The sequence below is a fragment of the Dermacentor albipictus genome, unplaced genomic scaffold (genome assembly GCF_038994185.2).
Source record: "Dermacentor albipictus isolate Rhodes 1998 colony unplaced genomic scaffold, USDA_Dalb.pri_finalv2 scaffold_36, whole genome shotgun sequence".
Classification (NCBI taxonomy): Eukaryota; Metazoa; Arthropoda; class Arachnida; order Ixodida; family Ixodidae; genus Dermacentor; species Dermacentor albipictus.
Window position 1 is genome coordinate 1 of NW_027225590.1, and position 17499 is coordinate 17499.

At 45.3% G+C, this 17499-nt stretch overlaps 1 protein-coding gene across 1 annotated transcript in view; it reads left to right on the top strand.

Moving 5' to 3' along the window:
• The first annotated feature begins 6728 nt into the window (after nucleotides 1-6728).
• Nucleotides 6729-17499, top strand: part of park (E3 ubiquitin-protein ligase parkin) — a 651541-nt gene continuing 640770 nt past the window's right edge. The window contains exons 1-2 of the mRNA XM_070529945.1: nucleotides 6729-6785; nucleotides 15743-15890. Coding sequence (XP_070386046.1) covers nucleotides 6744-6785; nucleotides 15743-15890 — 190 coding nt within the window. The 5' untranslated portion in view covers nucleotides 6729-6743. The remainder of the gene's footprint in view (nucleotides 6786-15742; nucleotides 15891-17499) is intronic.

Here is a 17499-nt window from a genome sequence, read left to right on the forward strand (position 1 = left end):
CTTGCAAACAATGCAGGGAGGGGCATTACACAAGAACCAAGAAAGTGCAGAGAGCGAATGATAGCAAAACACTATGGTCACATAGTGCGAGTGTATACTTGCGAGTTGATGGGACTTTTCATTGTTTGACGGCACTATAGGGAAGGACATTCCAGAAGTGAGGTCATGTTTGGGGACACTACGGTGGCTAGATGGGTAGATTAGGGTGGCTAGAATCGTCGTCCACCCTAGGTAGGTGTGCCAACCGGCCTAGTTCACTGCTTCTCCGCATCATGACAGCAGGAGTAGCGCTGCAGTCGGCGGCCTGTCGCAAAGCGCGCTTTGTCGGCTACTGAGTCTGTTGTTATTGCACGCCTGATATATTTAAAATAATTGGTTCTCACATGAAAGTGAAAGAAAATTGTTATATTATGTTTAGAGAGTGCATAAGTGTACTGTTTCTTGCTGCAATGAGTAATTTTCAATATCATTTATATCGTCTGTTAACATGCTGACTACCCACTGTGGTTGCTCAGTGGCTATGGTGTTAGGCTGCTGAGCACTAGGTCGCGGGATCGAATCCTGGCCACGGCGGCCGCATTTCGATGGGGGCGAAATGCGAAAACACCATGTACTTAGATTTAGGTGCACGTTAAAGAACCCGCAGTGGTTGCTCTGTAGCTATGGTGTTGGGCTGCTGAGCACGAGGTCGCGGGATTGAATCCCGTCCACGGCGGCCGCATTTCGATGAGGGCGAAATGCGAAAACACCATGTACTTAGATTTTTTTTTTGTCTTCATTTTGTACCTCTTATTAAGTTTCACAACAAGACCTGCCACCCTCTCGTTTATGCTATAGAATTCCTGTATGTTACCAGCTATATTCTTATTAATCGGGAATCCGATTAATAAGAATATAGCCCCGGTAGCACAGGACGTGCCCACTTTTTAGCACTGTATATGCTTCTTTTGGCCTCCTAACTTCACTGAACCCTATTATATCCCATTTGCTGCCCTCTAATTCCTCCAATAGCACTGCTAGACTCGCCTCACTAGATAACATTCTACCGTTAAACGTTGCCAGGTTCATATTCCAATGGCGGCCTGTCCGGAGCCAGTGATTCTTAGCACCCTCTGCTGCGTCGCAGGTCTGACCGCTGCCATGGTCAGTTGCTTCGCAGCTGCTGGGGACTGAGGGCCGGGGTTTGATTGTTGTGTTCATATAGGAGGTTGTGGCCAAGTACTGCACCAGGATGGCCAATCCTGCTCTGGTGAGGGAGTGCGTTACCGGTTCTGGTCACTGGGATCAGGCCGCACTCCAGGCCTGTTTGTGCAATTTTATCAACATGCGGATTTTTTTTTTTAAATCTGGTGGAAAATTGCCGGCACCGGTTTTCGAACCACGAACCTCTTGCACGCGAGGCGGGTGTTCTACTTCTACGCCACCGCTGCACCCTACTTAGATTTAGGTGCACGTTAAAGAACCCCAGGTGGTCGGAATTTCCGGAGTCCTCCACTACGGCGTGCCTCATAATCAGAAAGTGGTTTTGGCACGTAAAATCCCATAATTTAATTTTTTTAACATGCTGACTACACAGTGCGCAGCGCTCGTAGTCACAATAGTTCTCTTAGTTCCTGTAATTAGAAGTTCAAGGAGCAAAGTGAATGAATACTCCAGGTGATGTTAATGAATACACAGCTTTTTAGGCTTCCAGACAAAGAGAAAATTAATATTTTTAGCGCAAAGGAACGCATGACACGAGAGAAGGCACGCAGGACACAATACTACTAACAACTGATGCTTTATTGCACTTGGTCGCAGTATATAGCACCATGCAATAAAAGGCAGAAGGGGAGTGTAAAGTTACCACAGCATCACAGACCGTCTAACAGCCTAGCAATCCTCCGCTACTGAGACAAGAACAGTATCTCCTTCCCTGACAATGCGACAGATGGGTAGCTTGCGCAGTGTTTGTTTCTGTTCATTTGAAACTCCTCTTCGATTTCCCTTGTCAGTTGATCAGAATTCCTGCCCATCACACTAGTTTTTTTTAACAAAGGTTTGCATCCATAGCGCATGCAGTGTGCAGCAATGCCTAAAACCTCTTCCCCTTAAGAATTGAAGAGTCTGTTGATGGACGCATTAGGTTCTTAGGCCTCGCCTTTCATATTTTAAGCACCTATACATGTTGGTGTTATGAGCCAAGAGGAAAGAAGCCCCTTGTTCCATACGCTCCGAGCACACTCGAAATTAAGAGGGGCATCATAAACCTATGTTTTCAAAATACACTTCTGAAATCCTATGCTGTATTCCTATGCTGAAATCCTATGCGGTAGCCAGCTATGCGCAGCTGGCAACCGTTTACAATTGCTGATTGCGGTGCCTGGTGGCATCTTAAGAAGAAGCAGAACTAATAGTCGTGGTGCCGCTTTGCAACCATGCAGAAGTAAAAATGTGGTCGTGGTGCCCTTGTGCGCGAGGGTTAATGATCCCAAGCAGGCACACAGTGCTTGTGCTACAAATCATCATGAACTGTTTGTTGTCCCATGTGGGGAACGTGTAGTTTACCACATTACACTGCCATGCGGGAAGCAATATTTGGGACAAACTGGCAGTACCCAGTCATCTTGCTGCACACTGCATGCGCTATGGCTGCAAACCTTTGTTCAAAAAGACTAGAGTGATGGGTAGGAATTCTGAACAACTGACAAGGGAAATCGTAGAGGCATTCGAAATGAACAGAAATAAAGATTGTGTGAACTGCCCATCTGTCGCGTTGTCAGGGAAGGAGATACCGTTGTCACGGTAGCGGCAGATTGTTAGGCTGTTCGGCGATCTGTGATGCTGTGGTAACTCTACACTCCCTTTCACTCTTCTATTGTAGGGTGCTATATTTACTGCGATCAAGTGCAATAAAGGATCAGTTGTTAGTAGCGCTGTGTCCTGTGTGCCTTCTCTCGGGTCGTGCGTTTCTTTGCACTAAAAATATTAACATGGAATACCAACTAGCCCACCAGTCTGTTTTGTTAAAGTAAAAGTGTTCCTGCACAGAAGAAAACTAGCCAGAGGGGCACTACATACTTTGCACAGAATCGTAAGTTTGGCTACAAACGTGCAAGCCATGGGCTAAAATTCCACTGATTTTGACGCTGCGTGACCCAGAATGTTCTGAGAAATGTGAGCTGGCACTTCGCCGTTACAAATGTGGCCGAGCAGTTCCGAGAGGCTCTGCTGCTGCCATCAATAGTTATGTCCAAGGAACAGGAACGAATTAACATTTAATACAGCATGACCATACAGTCGGAATTGCAGTTGAAAACTGATCCTGTGTTTTCTATTTTCTGCACCTTTACCGGGTGGCACAAGTGGCGCCATGCAACAACGCAACAGATGGCCATATAAAACGAAACTGTATCAGTCCTCCTCTCTTAGTTCATTCAAGCACTATTTCCCATTCAAGCATGAGGAATAGTCTTGTACTGACTTGCAGCTTCTGGTGCTTCTTTGCAACTGAGTTAACAGTTCACAGCAGTCTCCTCTGTGCCACCAGTTACATAGACTGCTGGCTCCAAGTTTGCAGAAACAGCCTGATGAGTATCACACAGTTTTTGGACGGTTATCGGCGCCTGGTGTAGGAGGAGGTTCAGGCTCCAATGGTCCAGCAGTTGGTGCGGAGACTTCTTAGCGTTGAGGACGTAGGCAGTCGCTGTTACTATCCCAGACAGTGCCATCACTGAGACAGACTGTAGCTGCTGACTGACCTGTGGTGCTCATGGCATGTGAAGCTACCCACAGGCGACCTTGATGGAAGTTCTTTGCAAGTACGTCATCTCTCACATTTGGCACCCTCTGTCGGCACAGAAGAATGGCACCCTCTGTCCTCGTGCAGCTTCTGCTTAAGCTGTCTCAGCAGCACTGAAGTGTGTAAACCTGTACGAAGAACATCCTTCCCGTGAGCATTTCACACGGTGCTCTGTCAGTGACCTCGTGTGGTGTGGTGCTGTAATGAAATAATCTTGAAATCTGGGTTTGAAAGGATTCACAACCGCTCTTCTTTATCTTGTCCTTGACAATCTGTACGACATGCTCTGCCACACCATTTGAAGCTGGATGGTAGGGCAGTACAAGCATGCGATGTATCCCTTACTATGTCTGGAATTACAAGCATTGCTCACTTGCAAAGGCAGGTCCATTATCGGACACAATAACATCCGGCAGTCCATGCTGCACAAATGCTATGCACAATGCTGTGATGACAGCGTCTACTGATGTTGATGCCACTGGACAAATTTCAACCCATTTTGAATACGTGTCAACAATGACAAGAAATATGTGTCCCAAAAATAGGCCCCCAGAGTCAGCGTGAAGGCTTGGCCAAGGCCTCTGTGAAAATGACCAGGGTGTGTGCTGAATGCGTTGAGGTGTACACTGGTAAGCTTGGCATGTTTAGCCTTATACGCTCTTAGCATTGTCGCCATCAATTCCTGGCCACCAGATATGGCTTCTTGCAATTGACTTGCTTTTGGAAGTGAGCTTGCCTGCACGAAGCACCTAGGTACTGTTATTGCAAATTCTTTGCGTAAACTGTTCGTCTTGAGGCGCTCACTGAAATCATCTACGTCTAGTGTTCGTTTATTGGCGCACGATTCCTACATTCGTAGTTGTTGGAATATGCCGTGATTATCTGGGACCCATTCACTTTAACCAATATTAAAAAACTGGAACGTGTACAGCATAAGGCAGTTAGGTTTGTTTTCAATTCAGCGGTTCTGGTCACTGAGATCAGGCCACACTCCAGGCCTGTTTATGCAATTTTATAAACACGCAGATTTTTTTTTTAATCCGGTGGAAAATTGCACGGCACCAGGATTCGAATCACAGACCTCTTGCACGTGAGGCGGGTGTTCTACCTCTACGCCACCACTGCAGCTCTTCTGCAGGGCAACTCGACTGCAGGGCAAAGGACTCTCCCATACTTCTCCAACTACTCCAGTCATGTACTAATTGTGGCCATGTCGTCCCTGCAAACTTCTTAATCTCCTCTGCCCACCTAACTTTCTGCCGCCCCCTGCTACGTTTACCTTCCCTTGGAATCTATTTCGTAACCCTTAATGAGCATCGGTTATCTTACCTCCTCATTACATGTCCTGCCCATGCCCATTTCTTTTTCTTGATTTCAACTAAGCTGTCATTAATTCGTGTTTGTTCCCTCACCCAATCTGCTCTTTTTTCATCCCTTAACATTATACCCATCATTCTTCTTTCCATAGCTCATTGCGTCGTCCTCAATTTAAGTGGGACCCTTTTCGTAAGCCTCCAGGTTTCTGCCCCGTACGTGAGTACTGGTAAGACAAAGCTGTTATACACTTTTCTCTTGAGGGATAATGGCAACCTGCTGTTCATGATAATTTTTCAAGTCTTTGGCGTCCCCTTTCTTATGGATTAGGATTATGTTAGAGCGTTTTTCCAAGATTCCGGTACGCTCGAAGTCATGAGGCATGCGTATACAGAGTGGCCAGTTTCTCTAGAACAATCTGCCCACCATCCTTCAACAAATCTGCTGTTGCCTGATCCTCCCCAGCTACCTTCCCCCTTTGCATAGCTCCCAAGGCTTTCTTTACTTATAGGAGGTTGTGGCCATATAGGAGGTCATATAGGAGGTTGTGGCCAAGATAACCAGAACCGGTAACACACTCCCTCACCAGAGCAGGATTGGCCACCCTGGTGCAGTACTTGGCCACAACCTCCTATATGAATACAACAATCAAACCCCAGCCCTCAGACCCCAGCAGCTGCGAAGCAACTGACCACGGCGGCGGTCTGACCTGTGACGCAGCAGAGGGTGCTAAGAATCCCTGGATCCGGGCAGGCTGCCATTGGAATCTGAACCTGGCAACATTTAATGCTAGAATGTTATCTAGTGAGGCTGCACTCCAGGACTCTTCATGCAACTTTATCAACACGCGGATTTTTTTGTAAGAATCCGGTGGAAAATTGCGCGGCACCGGGATTCGAACCACGGTCCTCTTGCACGCGAGGCGGATGCTCTACCTCTACGCCACTGCTCATCACTTACTCATCAGGTCATAACACGAGATGAAGGCACGCTTTATCAGTAACCCCCTTGAACGCACGGAATAACTGTTTCAAATATTATTTTTTTCCTAGGACAATACCAGACTGGAATAACCTTAATTCTGAGATTGTTACTCAGAATTCCTTATCAATGTTTGAAAAATGCTTGGAAACGGTATAAATTTATTTGCTTGTTTGTTCTTATGTATTCTTCACCAATCTTTGAAAAATGCTTGCATGTCTGATTAATTTTGTGTGTGTTTACATGCATGCATATATTTTTTTTCACATATTATGTATACCCACCCTGCTATAATCTGATTTCAGATCGCAGTATGTATAAATAAATAATTAAATATAAAAAAATTTTGTTGATGCCAGGATGCCCAGCATGAAGAAGAGTTAGGACCTTGCCTTGCAGAGATTTTGGGATAACAACTCTGGAACCCCACAGCAAGCAACCTTCATGGAGACTGAGTTCACTGCTCCTTGCCTTGAATGGATTGCCCTCTTGTCCAACTGGAAGCCCTTCTCCTCGCAGGAGAGCAAGAACTACATGACTCAGGAGTGGATAGTTTCTTGTAGCCTGTGCTGCAACGGCTGGTGACAAGGGTCCGGGTCCCGGGTACGCTTGTTCAAGCATGAAGATTTCAGCAGGTTCAGGCAGATCAATGCTGTTTGTTGGCAGCATGACCCAAGTCCCGACCAGGCTTGTACGTGAGCTTGTACATGTAAGCAGAAAGTTTCAGTGCCCTTCTGACTAGTCATTCATGGTAAAGCTTGCACAGGAATGCGCTTATCAGCACTCAACAATCCCAGTAGCGGTTTGTGATCCATATAGGCAGTGAAAGGAATGCCACACAGGCACTGGTGGAACTTTTCAACGCCGAATATGAAGGCTAATGCCTCTTTGTCAGTTTGGCTGTAGTTTTGCTGTTCACGAGACAAAGTTCTGATGGCAAAGGCAACGGACAGTACTCAACCATCAGCTTCTCCATGTACCAAAACTGCACCGATCCCATACGGAGATGCATCAGAACTGAGACACAGTGGTTTCTCTGGATTGAAATGTACTAGGACTGGAGCTGATGTTACCAACTGCTTCACTCTAGTGATGCATCATTCTCTATTCCCCACACCCATTTCTTTCGTTTATGAGAAGCAAATGCAGATGGCAGAGGTGTCCAGAAATGTTTGGATGAAAGCGCCTGTAGAAATTCACATGTTCCGAAAAGCTTTGGAGTTCCTTGATGTCACGGGGTGCAGGTGTGTAAAAGATTGCAGATACCTTCTCAAGCTTGGAGATATCCCTTTTTTCTTATGATGTGCCCTAGGTACTCCACCTGTGACACAAAAAAATGACATTTGTTGAACTTCAACTTGAGTCCAAAGTCACAAAGTCGAGACAGAACAGCACTGAGGTTGTGAAGGTGCTCTGAATCATTCAGACCAGTGACAAGGATGTCATCAAAATATACTGCAATATGCTACAGTTTTTAAGGAGGTTCTCCATTTCTCTTTAGAACAAGGCTGGTGCCGATGAAGCACCAAAAGGAAGACATATTCTGGAATTGCCCCATATGTGTGGAAATAGTAATATACTTCCTAGAGTCTTCTTCAAGAACTATTTGCTGGTAGGCATCCCTCAAATCCAGTTCGGTGAACTTTTCACCCCCACACAGCATGGCCCAAAAGGCCCCGATTTCTCAGAATTGGGTACTTTTCCAATAGGGCCACTGGATTAACAGCAATCTTGAAATCTCTGCAAATTCTGACACAGCCACCTGTGTCACTGAACTAGAACACTAGTTCTAGTTCACTGGAACACTAGGCACAGCCCAAGCTGAAGAGGCAACTGGCTCCAGAATGCTCTCCCTCTGTAGGTGCTGAAGCTTTTGTGACGCCCCGTCCTTCAGGGCAAAGGGCAGGCGACGTGGCTTGAAAAACTTGGGTACCGCATATTTTTGAACATGAATTTTTGATCAAAAATAACGTACAGCGCGAAGGACAAGGACTGCGATAGACGACATACACTGTTGCTGTTGACGACATACACGAATTGTTGCTTTTGGGCCCTTGTTTGAATTGTTGCCCTTGTTTGAAATGTTGCTTGGGCCCTGTTCCAAGGCTATGTTCAAATACCTCAGGAAATGCTTGAATAACGTCTTTAACATCAGAAACAACATAACACCTGCTTCCTGGACAGCAATGTCAGTGCCCAGTTCTTGAATGCAATTGCGACGTAGCAGTCCTGGTGAACCGTTGCCAGTCAGGAACAAAGGTAGGACAGCTTTTCTGTTGCAGTGCTGTACTGCGACATCTGCTTTGCCTTCAATTTGTGTGAGCTCACCTGAGTAGCTCCATAGGAGCACATTTGATGGCATGACAGTCACCAAAGGTAGTAGCTCCTGAAGGCATTTTTTAGCAGTGACAGAAACAGTTGCACCGGTGTCCAGCTCCATATGGAGTGGCTTGCTGCAAATGCTGATGGTCATGGTGAAGTGTATGAAAGCGCGACTGTGTCGACTGGTGAGATGTCAAACACATTGGCAGGTGTGTTGTCAACAGTGTTGACTTGCTGTATTCCACTTGGTTTTGCAAGCTGGAGGCACGGAACCATGTATTTTGGTGGATTTACCAATCTGGAGTGAAGTATGATTTTTCTTCCAGTTGCACACTCGAGCATTGTGTCCATGCTTTCAGCAGCAGTTGCACGTAGTGCTGCTGTGCTTGCACTCGGTCGCGAGGTGTTCCTCCCCACAGCGCAGGGGCGTAGCCAGGGGGGGGGGCTTATGGGGCTTCAGCCCCCCCCCGAAATTTTTTCGTGCTGTCCATGCACCGCCGACCAAAGCGACCCCCGGCGCCGGAAATCACTCTGGATTTTGTCTAGAATGTCTAGAATGTCTAGAATGTATATTTAAATATCTTGTTGCGAGGTTTTGTGTATACATGCAGTGAACTTTGTTTCCAGTGACACTTTTTTGTCCTTTATCAAGCCTAAAACCTAAACCTAAAACGCTGTTCAACCTAAAACGCTGAACAGCAGATGGCTTGGGGCAGTAATGGTCACACAGAATGGAAAGAATTTCTTGTAAGCTTTTCTCTTGTGGCTGGGCAGGCTTAACGAGACACCGCAAGGGAACATACGTCTTCTGCCCACAGGAACTAAAGAAGTCTGACTTCTTTTTTTTGCTGCTGTAGTGATCTTGGTGATGAAAGCTTCAAGGCGTTCAATGTAGCAGGGCCGTACATATCCCTCCTCCGTCGAATGCTTTGAAGCTGCTGAACATTGGCATGACGAAGTTCTGTTGTGTCGAATTCACTAGACAAATAACAAACTCACATGCGTAGAAGTAGGTGACGTAGGACGATGAATTTGAAGAAACTTGAGTGCTTTTTCTCTCATCGCCACTTGTTACGAGGGGGGCTGAGCAGTTCCGAGAGGCTCTGTGGTTGCCGTCAGCAGTTATGCCCAAGGAACAGGAACCAACCACCTGTACTACTGCGCGACTATACACTTGGGATCACACTTGAAAACTGATCCTGTGTTTATTATCTTCTCTGCATTTACAGGGTGGCGCAAGTGGCGCCATGCAACGAATGGCCATCTGAAACAAAACTGTAACAATGGTGCTCTGAAGATGTTCCAACCGTATTAGTCGTGCGCCAGCACCACTTTGAGGATTTAGCATATTGTGCACATTCCAAAGGTGTATCTGCTGCTGATGAGTGACACTGTTCCTTTGATACTATCCGACGTTCCGGCTCCGGCTTACATATCGAAGAAAATCCTCACAAAAAGAACTAGCTGGACTTAGATGGTATGCCGGTTGTTACAATAATCCTGAAGAGACAGTGAGCCAAACTTGCACACACTTTAATCTAATAGGATCTGAATGAAAATGATGTGTGTTCAGTAAGTAAAGAATAATATTTGTGCATGATTGAGTAGTGAACCTGTTAAAGGACGTTGATATACATGATTCTATGTGAGAAGTTTGAGTACATTTTGTTAAGTACTACGAGAAATCACGGCTCCATAGCAGCAGAAAATTCAGCTTCAAGTGCAGTGGCTGCGGTTGCGGTTCACAAGAAAGCAATTGCTGTGTGCGCTGCCCCTGGCAGATTTTTCTTTCTTTCTTTAGCTCTTTTAGCCTGGTAGCTTGTAAGCAGGACACACTCAAACTTACAAACAGTATCATCAAGCTAATCCATTAATCACTTCCATGTGAAGAGCAAGAACTTCGCTCCTGAGCGTACCCCAGAAAAAAAGAAGCACCTTACGATATATAAACTGCATGTATCGGGAGCAGTGTGATGCAGCGCTGTGTTTGATTTAAGGCTATAGTTTGCTCTAAAAGCTCGGCATTGCTGGTTTACACATGCAACCTAAGACTTACCCTATTACATTCAAAATTTGTATATGACCATCAAAAGTCCAAACTACTGTTTTGCATGCTACACGCTGCTACTCTCATCATAGATCATACAGTTAATCATAGATCATCCAACAAGATAAGAAATGTTTTTTTTTTTCACAGACAAGTTTATTTTTATTCGCAAGGAAGTTGATTTATGTTGCGAATGGGCAGGTATAGCTCGACAAATCGCCATACATCTCATTTATAATAGCACCCATACGGGCAAAGAAATAAAGCCAGGCAGTTCTGCGAATATTCTCACGTGTCTTCAAAGAGGACTGGCGATGTTTAATGAGGACAGCTGGCTCCTGAAAAACAACTGTGGTGGGACCAGCCTATCGAGCGGGCGGGGGTAACATGCGCACTTCTTGTCCTTCCTGTCTCTTCTTTTGCACTGTCCCCACTACTGCAGGTGGCATTTCTGCCCTTCCTCGTAAAGAGAATTAGCTTGTTGGTTAAGAAGCTGTGCAAGGGAAACAAAAACGTGGTCAAGGCAGATGCTGGCGCAAAGAACACAGTGACAGCCACAGGAAAGACAAGTACAGCAGAAGTGAAGCAGCATGTGCATAGTTCAAAGAAACGGGTAACTGCATTAGCTGCACATATGAGTGGAAATATAAAAAATGAATAAATGAAGAAAAAAAAATCATGAACGCACAACATATGGTTGCATGCGTACGATGTGAACAATGTTGGGGCTAGGTTGTTGTCTACGTTGTGTTTGAGCTGCACTGTCTGGAACAACTTCATAGTTCACGTCACTATTGCAGCACAGCACTTTGTATGGGCTAAAATACCGGTCGAGCAACTTTTCACTGAGGCCACGGCGGCGAACAGGAGTCTACACCCATGCTTGGTCGCTGAGGTTGTAGTACACTTGTCTGGCAGATGTTATAATGCTGTCATCTGCTGACCGATGTGCAGCTGCGCAAGCTGGCGAGCTTCCTCAGCGCGCTGAGTGAATTCTTCGGTGTCAGTAGTTAGTCGCTCGTCGTCTTGACACGGCAGCATAGCGTCCAGCATCGTCTGAACTTAAAGAAAACAAAATGGTGTGAAGCACGTCGTTTCTGTATGGCGGTATTATATGTGAAGGTCACGTAAGGCAAGATATGATCCCATGTTTTGTGCTGGACGTCAATGTACCTAGAGATCATGTTCGTGATGGTCTTGTTTAAGTGCTCCGTAAGTCCGTTGGACTGTGGGTGGTAAGCCTGTCAATGCCTAGTGTTGCTCAATTGAAAAATTTTTGTCCATCACATGTGCTGTGAACGCCGTCCCTCTGTCTGTGTTAGTAAGATCTCGATGAGGGCTAGTTGGTTCATGCTTAGAACTGAGGTTAAACAGCGCGAAAAAGACGAGGACACAAGGAAACAAATACCACAAACAAGCGCTCACTGCCAACTGGAAGTTTATTTGAAATTCACCGGACATTTATACCTTTTTCAGCATAGGCATGTGCACACCAGCCGCAAAAACATCTGCAAATCAGCAACATTATAATCTTTCATTCAAAAACGTTATTTCTTTTCGCGACAAGGCAAGAGAGGGGGTGCTTACACATTTATCTCCTTCCTTTCTAATGTGAAAAGCCTCTACTATTTCCCTTTCCTTCTTACCTTTCCCTATGAATTTTGTCTTTCCGCGATGCGAGGATTTTGGGTAGAGGCAGGCATCAGACATCACGTGAAACATCGGAAGCCTTCTACATTAAGAAAGCGGGTCCGAATCGTGTTAGTGATACATCGGTTTTTCTTTACGAGGCTGAGCTGAAGTTTCTATCGCGCCTACTCTGATAAGACTTTTTACTCCATGTTGAATTCTACGCGTGCACGGTGTTTTGGAGGGCTATATATGTTGAGTGCTTTCACCCTCATTAAACAGTTAAAGTAGCGCCCGTGGTGTCATCGTCTTTCTTGTGTGTGTTGTTTTTGGGCGCAAAATCCTTTCAGTATGCAAGATCACCAACTACCCAGCAGTTAACTCGTCTGAAGAGAGAATAGTCTAGAGAAATTTGAAATCCCACTAGCAATGCCAGAAGTAAAGAAAGCCTTGAGAGCTATGCAAAGGGGAAAGGCAGCTGGGGAGGGTCAGGTAAAAGCAGATTTGTTGAAGGATGGTGGGCAGATTCTTCTAGAAAAACTGGCCAACCTGTATGCGCAATGCCTCATGACCTCTAGCGTACCGGAATCTTGGAAGAACACTAACATAATCCTAATCCGTAAGAAAGGGGACGCCAAAGACTTGAACAATTATAGACCGATCAGCTTGCTGTCCGTTGCCTACAATGTATTTACTAAGGTAATCGCAAATAGAATCAGGAACACCTTAGACTTCGGTCAACCAAAGGACCAGGCAGGATTCCGTAAAGGCTACTCAACAATACACCATATTCACACTATTAATCAGGTGATAGAGAAATGTGTGGAATATAACCAACTTTTACATATAGCTTTCATTGATTACGAGAAAGCATTTGATTCAGTCGAAACCTCAGCAGTCATGGAGGCATTAGGGAATCAGGGTGCAGAGGAGCCGTATATAAAAATACTGAAAGATATCTATAGAAGCTCCACAGCCACCGTAGTCCTCGATAAAGAAAGCAACAAAATCCCAATAAAGAAAGGCGTTAGGCAGGGAGATACGATCTCTCCAATGCTATTCACAGCGTGTTTACAGGAGGTATTCAGATACCTGGATTGGGAAGAATTGGGGATAAGAGTTAATGGAGAATACCTTAGTAACTTGCGATTCGCTGATGATATTTGCTTGCTTAGTAACTCAGGGGACCAATGCAATGCATGCTCACCGACCTGGAGAGGCAAAGCAGAAGGGTAGGTCTAAAAATTAATCTGCAGAAAATGTAAGTAATGTTTGACAGTCTCAGAAGGGAACAGCAGTTTACAATAGCTAGCGAGGCACTGGAAGTGGTAAGGGAATACATCTACTTAGGGCAGGTAGTGACCGCGGATCCGGATCATGAGACTGAAATAATCAGAAGAATAAGAATGGGTTGGGGTGCGTTTGGCAGGCATTCTCAGATCATGAACAGCAGGTTGCCATTATCCCTCAAGAGAAAAGTATATAATAGCTGTGTCTTACCAGTACTCACCTACGGGGCAGAAACCTGGAGGCTTACGAAAAGGGTTCTACTCAAACTGAGGATGATGCAACGAGCTATGGAAAGAAGAATGATAGGTGTAACGTTAAGGGATAAGAAAAGAGCAGATTGGGTGAGGGAACAAACGCGAGTTAATGACACCTTAGTTGAAATCAAGAAAAAGAAATGGGCATAAGCAGGGCATGTACTGAGGAGGGAAGATAACCGATGGTCATTAAGGGTTACGGACTGGATTACAAGGGAAGGGGAGCGTAGGAGGGGGCGGCAGAAAGTTAGGTAGGCGGATGAGATTAAGAAGTTTGCAGAATAGAAGTGAGGCGTGCAGACAGGACACAAGAGTAGAGAAGTGGACAACACGAACGGCTCACTTCTATTTTGCATAATGAATCCTTACCAACTAGCTCAGCTTTCTGTCGTTCAAAGTTTGCAGGCACAACATGGCCACAATTAGTACATGACCAGGGTAGTTGGAGAAATATGGGAGAGGCCTTTGCCCTACAGTGGGTGTAACCAGGCTGATGATGACGATGCTTCTCTTTTGTGCCTGTGCTGAAGGAGCTAGAGATGTGGCTGGTGCATGAAAATATGTGCCGCATGTGACCGCTGAAAAGTTTCACACGAAAAACCATTTTGGTCACTATAATGAGTTCAATAAGCTATTGCTTGTGTGGCCGTTACCTAACCAGCGCATTTTTTGAACATCAATGGCCTAGTTAGAAAACTTTGATTTCGAGCTGCCACCCAAACATGCGATGAAGAGACTGAGCGAATGCTGGCAAGCTGCGACGCCTTCACTAACTGCAGAAAAAGGAGATATCACTGCATATACGCGAGTGGTGTGGATAGGAAACACCACCAGAGAAAGATGAATCGAAAACGCACTGAAGTGCGTGGGAATAAGTGTCTACAACTTACGCAGAACATGATGCAGGTAGCATGCATGCATGAGAGTGCTGCCTGCTTTTCACGGCTGGGAAGAAGCCTTCACGGAACATGCACACACAGAAAAAAGCTTCAAATGATTCGCCGCCTCTCATATCGCACCGCCTCGCAAGGCGGGACGGTGTGACCTAAAAAGCTCACGGTAGAAATAAGGTGAATGTAGCCAGTTGCCTGAGCGAGGTAAAGGCCTTTAAGCGCCCGCGTTGCAATCTGTCAAGTCCCCACAATAATGGTGGCGAGTGCTCATTGCCTGTTTGTCATCTGGTAGCCAGAGAACTTCCAGAGAGCAGCCAGACCAAAATCGTCCTGACTGGTTGTGGCAGCCCACGGGTAGCTGCAATTGTCCAGCCCGAGTCAAACTAACACGCAGAAGAAGTGCGTCACGCAGTGGGTGGAGCAACCAGAGAAAAATGAAGGTGCTCTGGCTGGCTTTGGCAGCCTGCAGGTAGCCAGAAGTGGAAAATCGAAGAGGCCCACTGTTAAAATTGTAAGCATAACAAAGCCCAGCAAAGATGGCTAACCTTAGCACTTGGTAGCTTTATAACATTGTGACCTTGCACTTGTTTACAAGTGAACCACGCTCGTGCAAGGGGTCGAAACATTGACTAACTTATTTGTGGCCTTATTGTTGTGTTGTTTGTTGTGAATTGCCCTGACCCAGCGAAATCTGTTATACGTTGCGTTTTATAATTTCACACACTTTGATATTTGTGAGGGTAAGTAAGCTATTGAAAGTGTAAGCTTTGTATTATGAAGCTTGTTTTGAATGATTGCGTGTTGAGTGAAGGACTATAGCCACTTGTGCAGAGGAATGTAAACAATATACGACAGTGAGTACATTACTTTTGGAGTGAAATGCCAAAAATGCTTGAGTGTATTGCATTTTTGTTCCTGAAGTGAGTGAGTAGTTCCTAATCCCTTTTAATGTAGTAGTTTTTAGCACCACAGGAAAAAACATATAGTTTTTGCTTTCTCGCACAGTTCACATTGGTTTTGTTTGTGCCTCAGATCGAGGTTTGTTCTGAAGTAATGTTGGCAGGTAGTAGTTAAACAAACGGCTCAGAGACGTGTTGTGTGTCAAAGACTTCCTGCAAATTTGTTGACACTCTCTTGAAAACGAGCGGTCGTTGAGTACCATGCATTAACACTGTTTTTCTGGTGTTGCTTTTCCTCGAATGCTGCTGCTGCTGCTCAATGTCTGGGGCAGGACTACAATGTGGAGGAGCAGACAACGGTGCATGCGGTGCGCTTGGCCGATGGTGAGGCATCCATGAGTGCAAAGGTATGCTGTCCCCTGGGTGAAGGAATCATCGCCTCACAGCTCACTGAAGAGGAGCATCTGGCACGAAAAACAGGCATGGCTGCTCTAGCTGTATCCACTCAGAAAGCGAGAGAGGCCTACAGGCCTTGATTGCTCAGTGAAAATGAAAATAATTATGGAAACCTGTATGTGCGCTAGAACTGAGAGTGAACCTCACATATCATTTTTGATATGCTCAATTCTATGCCTCTAAATTCTGATGTAAAGAGGCTATGCAATGCTCACAAGAAAGGCTGTTAAGTGGCACCAGTAGGGGCATCATGATGTGGAGATTTTATGCGAAGAACGTGACATTGATATGTGGCAGTAGGAGATCATTAGTGAAAAATGGAATGTGCAATTTATGTTGGCATGATATTGTGAGTACCGTGAGAAAGATGCGGCATTACACTTTACAACCATCTTAAGTATTTTAATAAAACTGCACTGAGTAGCTGCACAAAACAGACTCCCTCCATTTTGTTCTATCGCACTTCTTTATTGTATTTTCTCCTCCTGCCTCTTGTCTTGTTTCAACTTCTATCTACAGGCCGTCATAGGATTGCTTCATTCCCCCCTTCTGTGTTTGCATCCCTCCTGGGATGATAGTTGAATATATTTCCAATAGCAGCGGATTCCATGGTATCATTGGGGCCAATGTACCATATGGTCTTTAAGTGTCCTTGTTGACTTGCCGTCTTGATACTATGAAATGGCCTGTTATAGGCCGCATTCAGGCTTGGCCCTCTTTTTACCAATGCAAAGTCACCGACGTCGAGTGTTGGTATGGTTGTGTTTTGCCTCTTGTTGAAATTTTTCTTCATTCTTTTGTCCTACCTTGATCTACTATATTCAGTTCTTCCTGCGTCTGTGAGCTTTTGGTTCTTGCCAAGGCTTATATCTGCAGGCAGATAAGGTGCTTTCCCAGTTGCATTGAATAGAGGAGTGCATCCCAGGCCAGTTGTATGCGAGTGGTTGTGGTGAGATACTGCCGCTTCAGAACAACATTTCCAACCACCTGGGAATGCTGGATACATGCTAATGTATCAGCTAGCCCAGCTAGCCCATTTGCTGCGGGATGGTAGGGTGCAGTGAACCCTAACTTGATGTTACACTTTTCTGCCCATTCCTGTAGCCGATGACTTCGCAAGGCAGGTCCATTGTTGGAGACACTTACTTTTACATTGTCAAACATTTTCCTGCTCAAAAAAAGAAATTACGTTGTTAGCATAATTCTTTACCAGGTCTTGCTGCAGTCATCCAGGTGCACTCATCAATGCACAACAGGAAGGCAATGGTGTCTTTTGGACTCCTTCAGACTTTTTTCGTGTGAAGTCTAGATGAATAATCTCAAATGGCGTGTTGGAACATTGTGGTGTAGCCATCTTTTGTGTCAATTTCATGTAGGTTTTCCAAAAGCCATCATGGCCTCCTGAATCGGGGCTATCATGATACAGTTCCAGTATTTATAGAACCAAGGAAGTAGGAATGGCAACTCATCAATTTTTAGTATGTTGCGAAACCTCAGTTCCTTCCCATATTCTTGCAACATTTGCCTCTTTGTGATTGTCTGGAAGCATAATGGCTGATCATAACATTGCATCCGCGTCCTTCATAGAATCTCCCGGGCGATGAACTACTTCAAAATCAAATTGCTCAAGTTC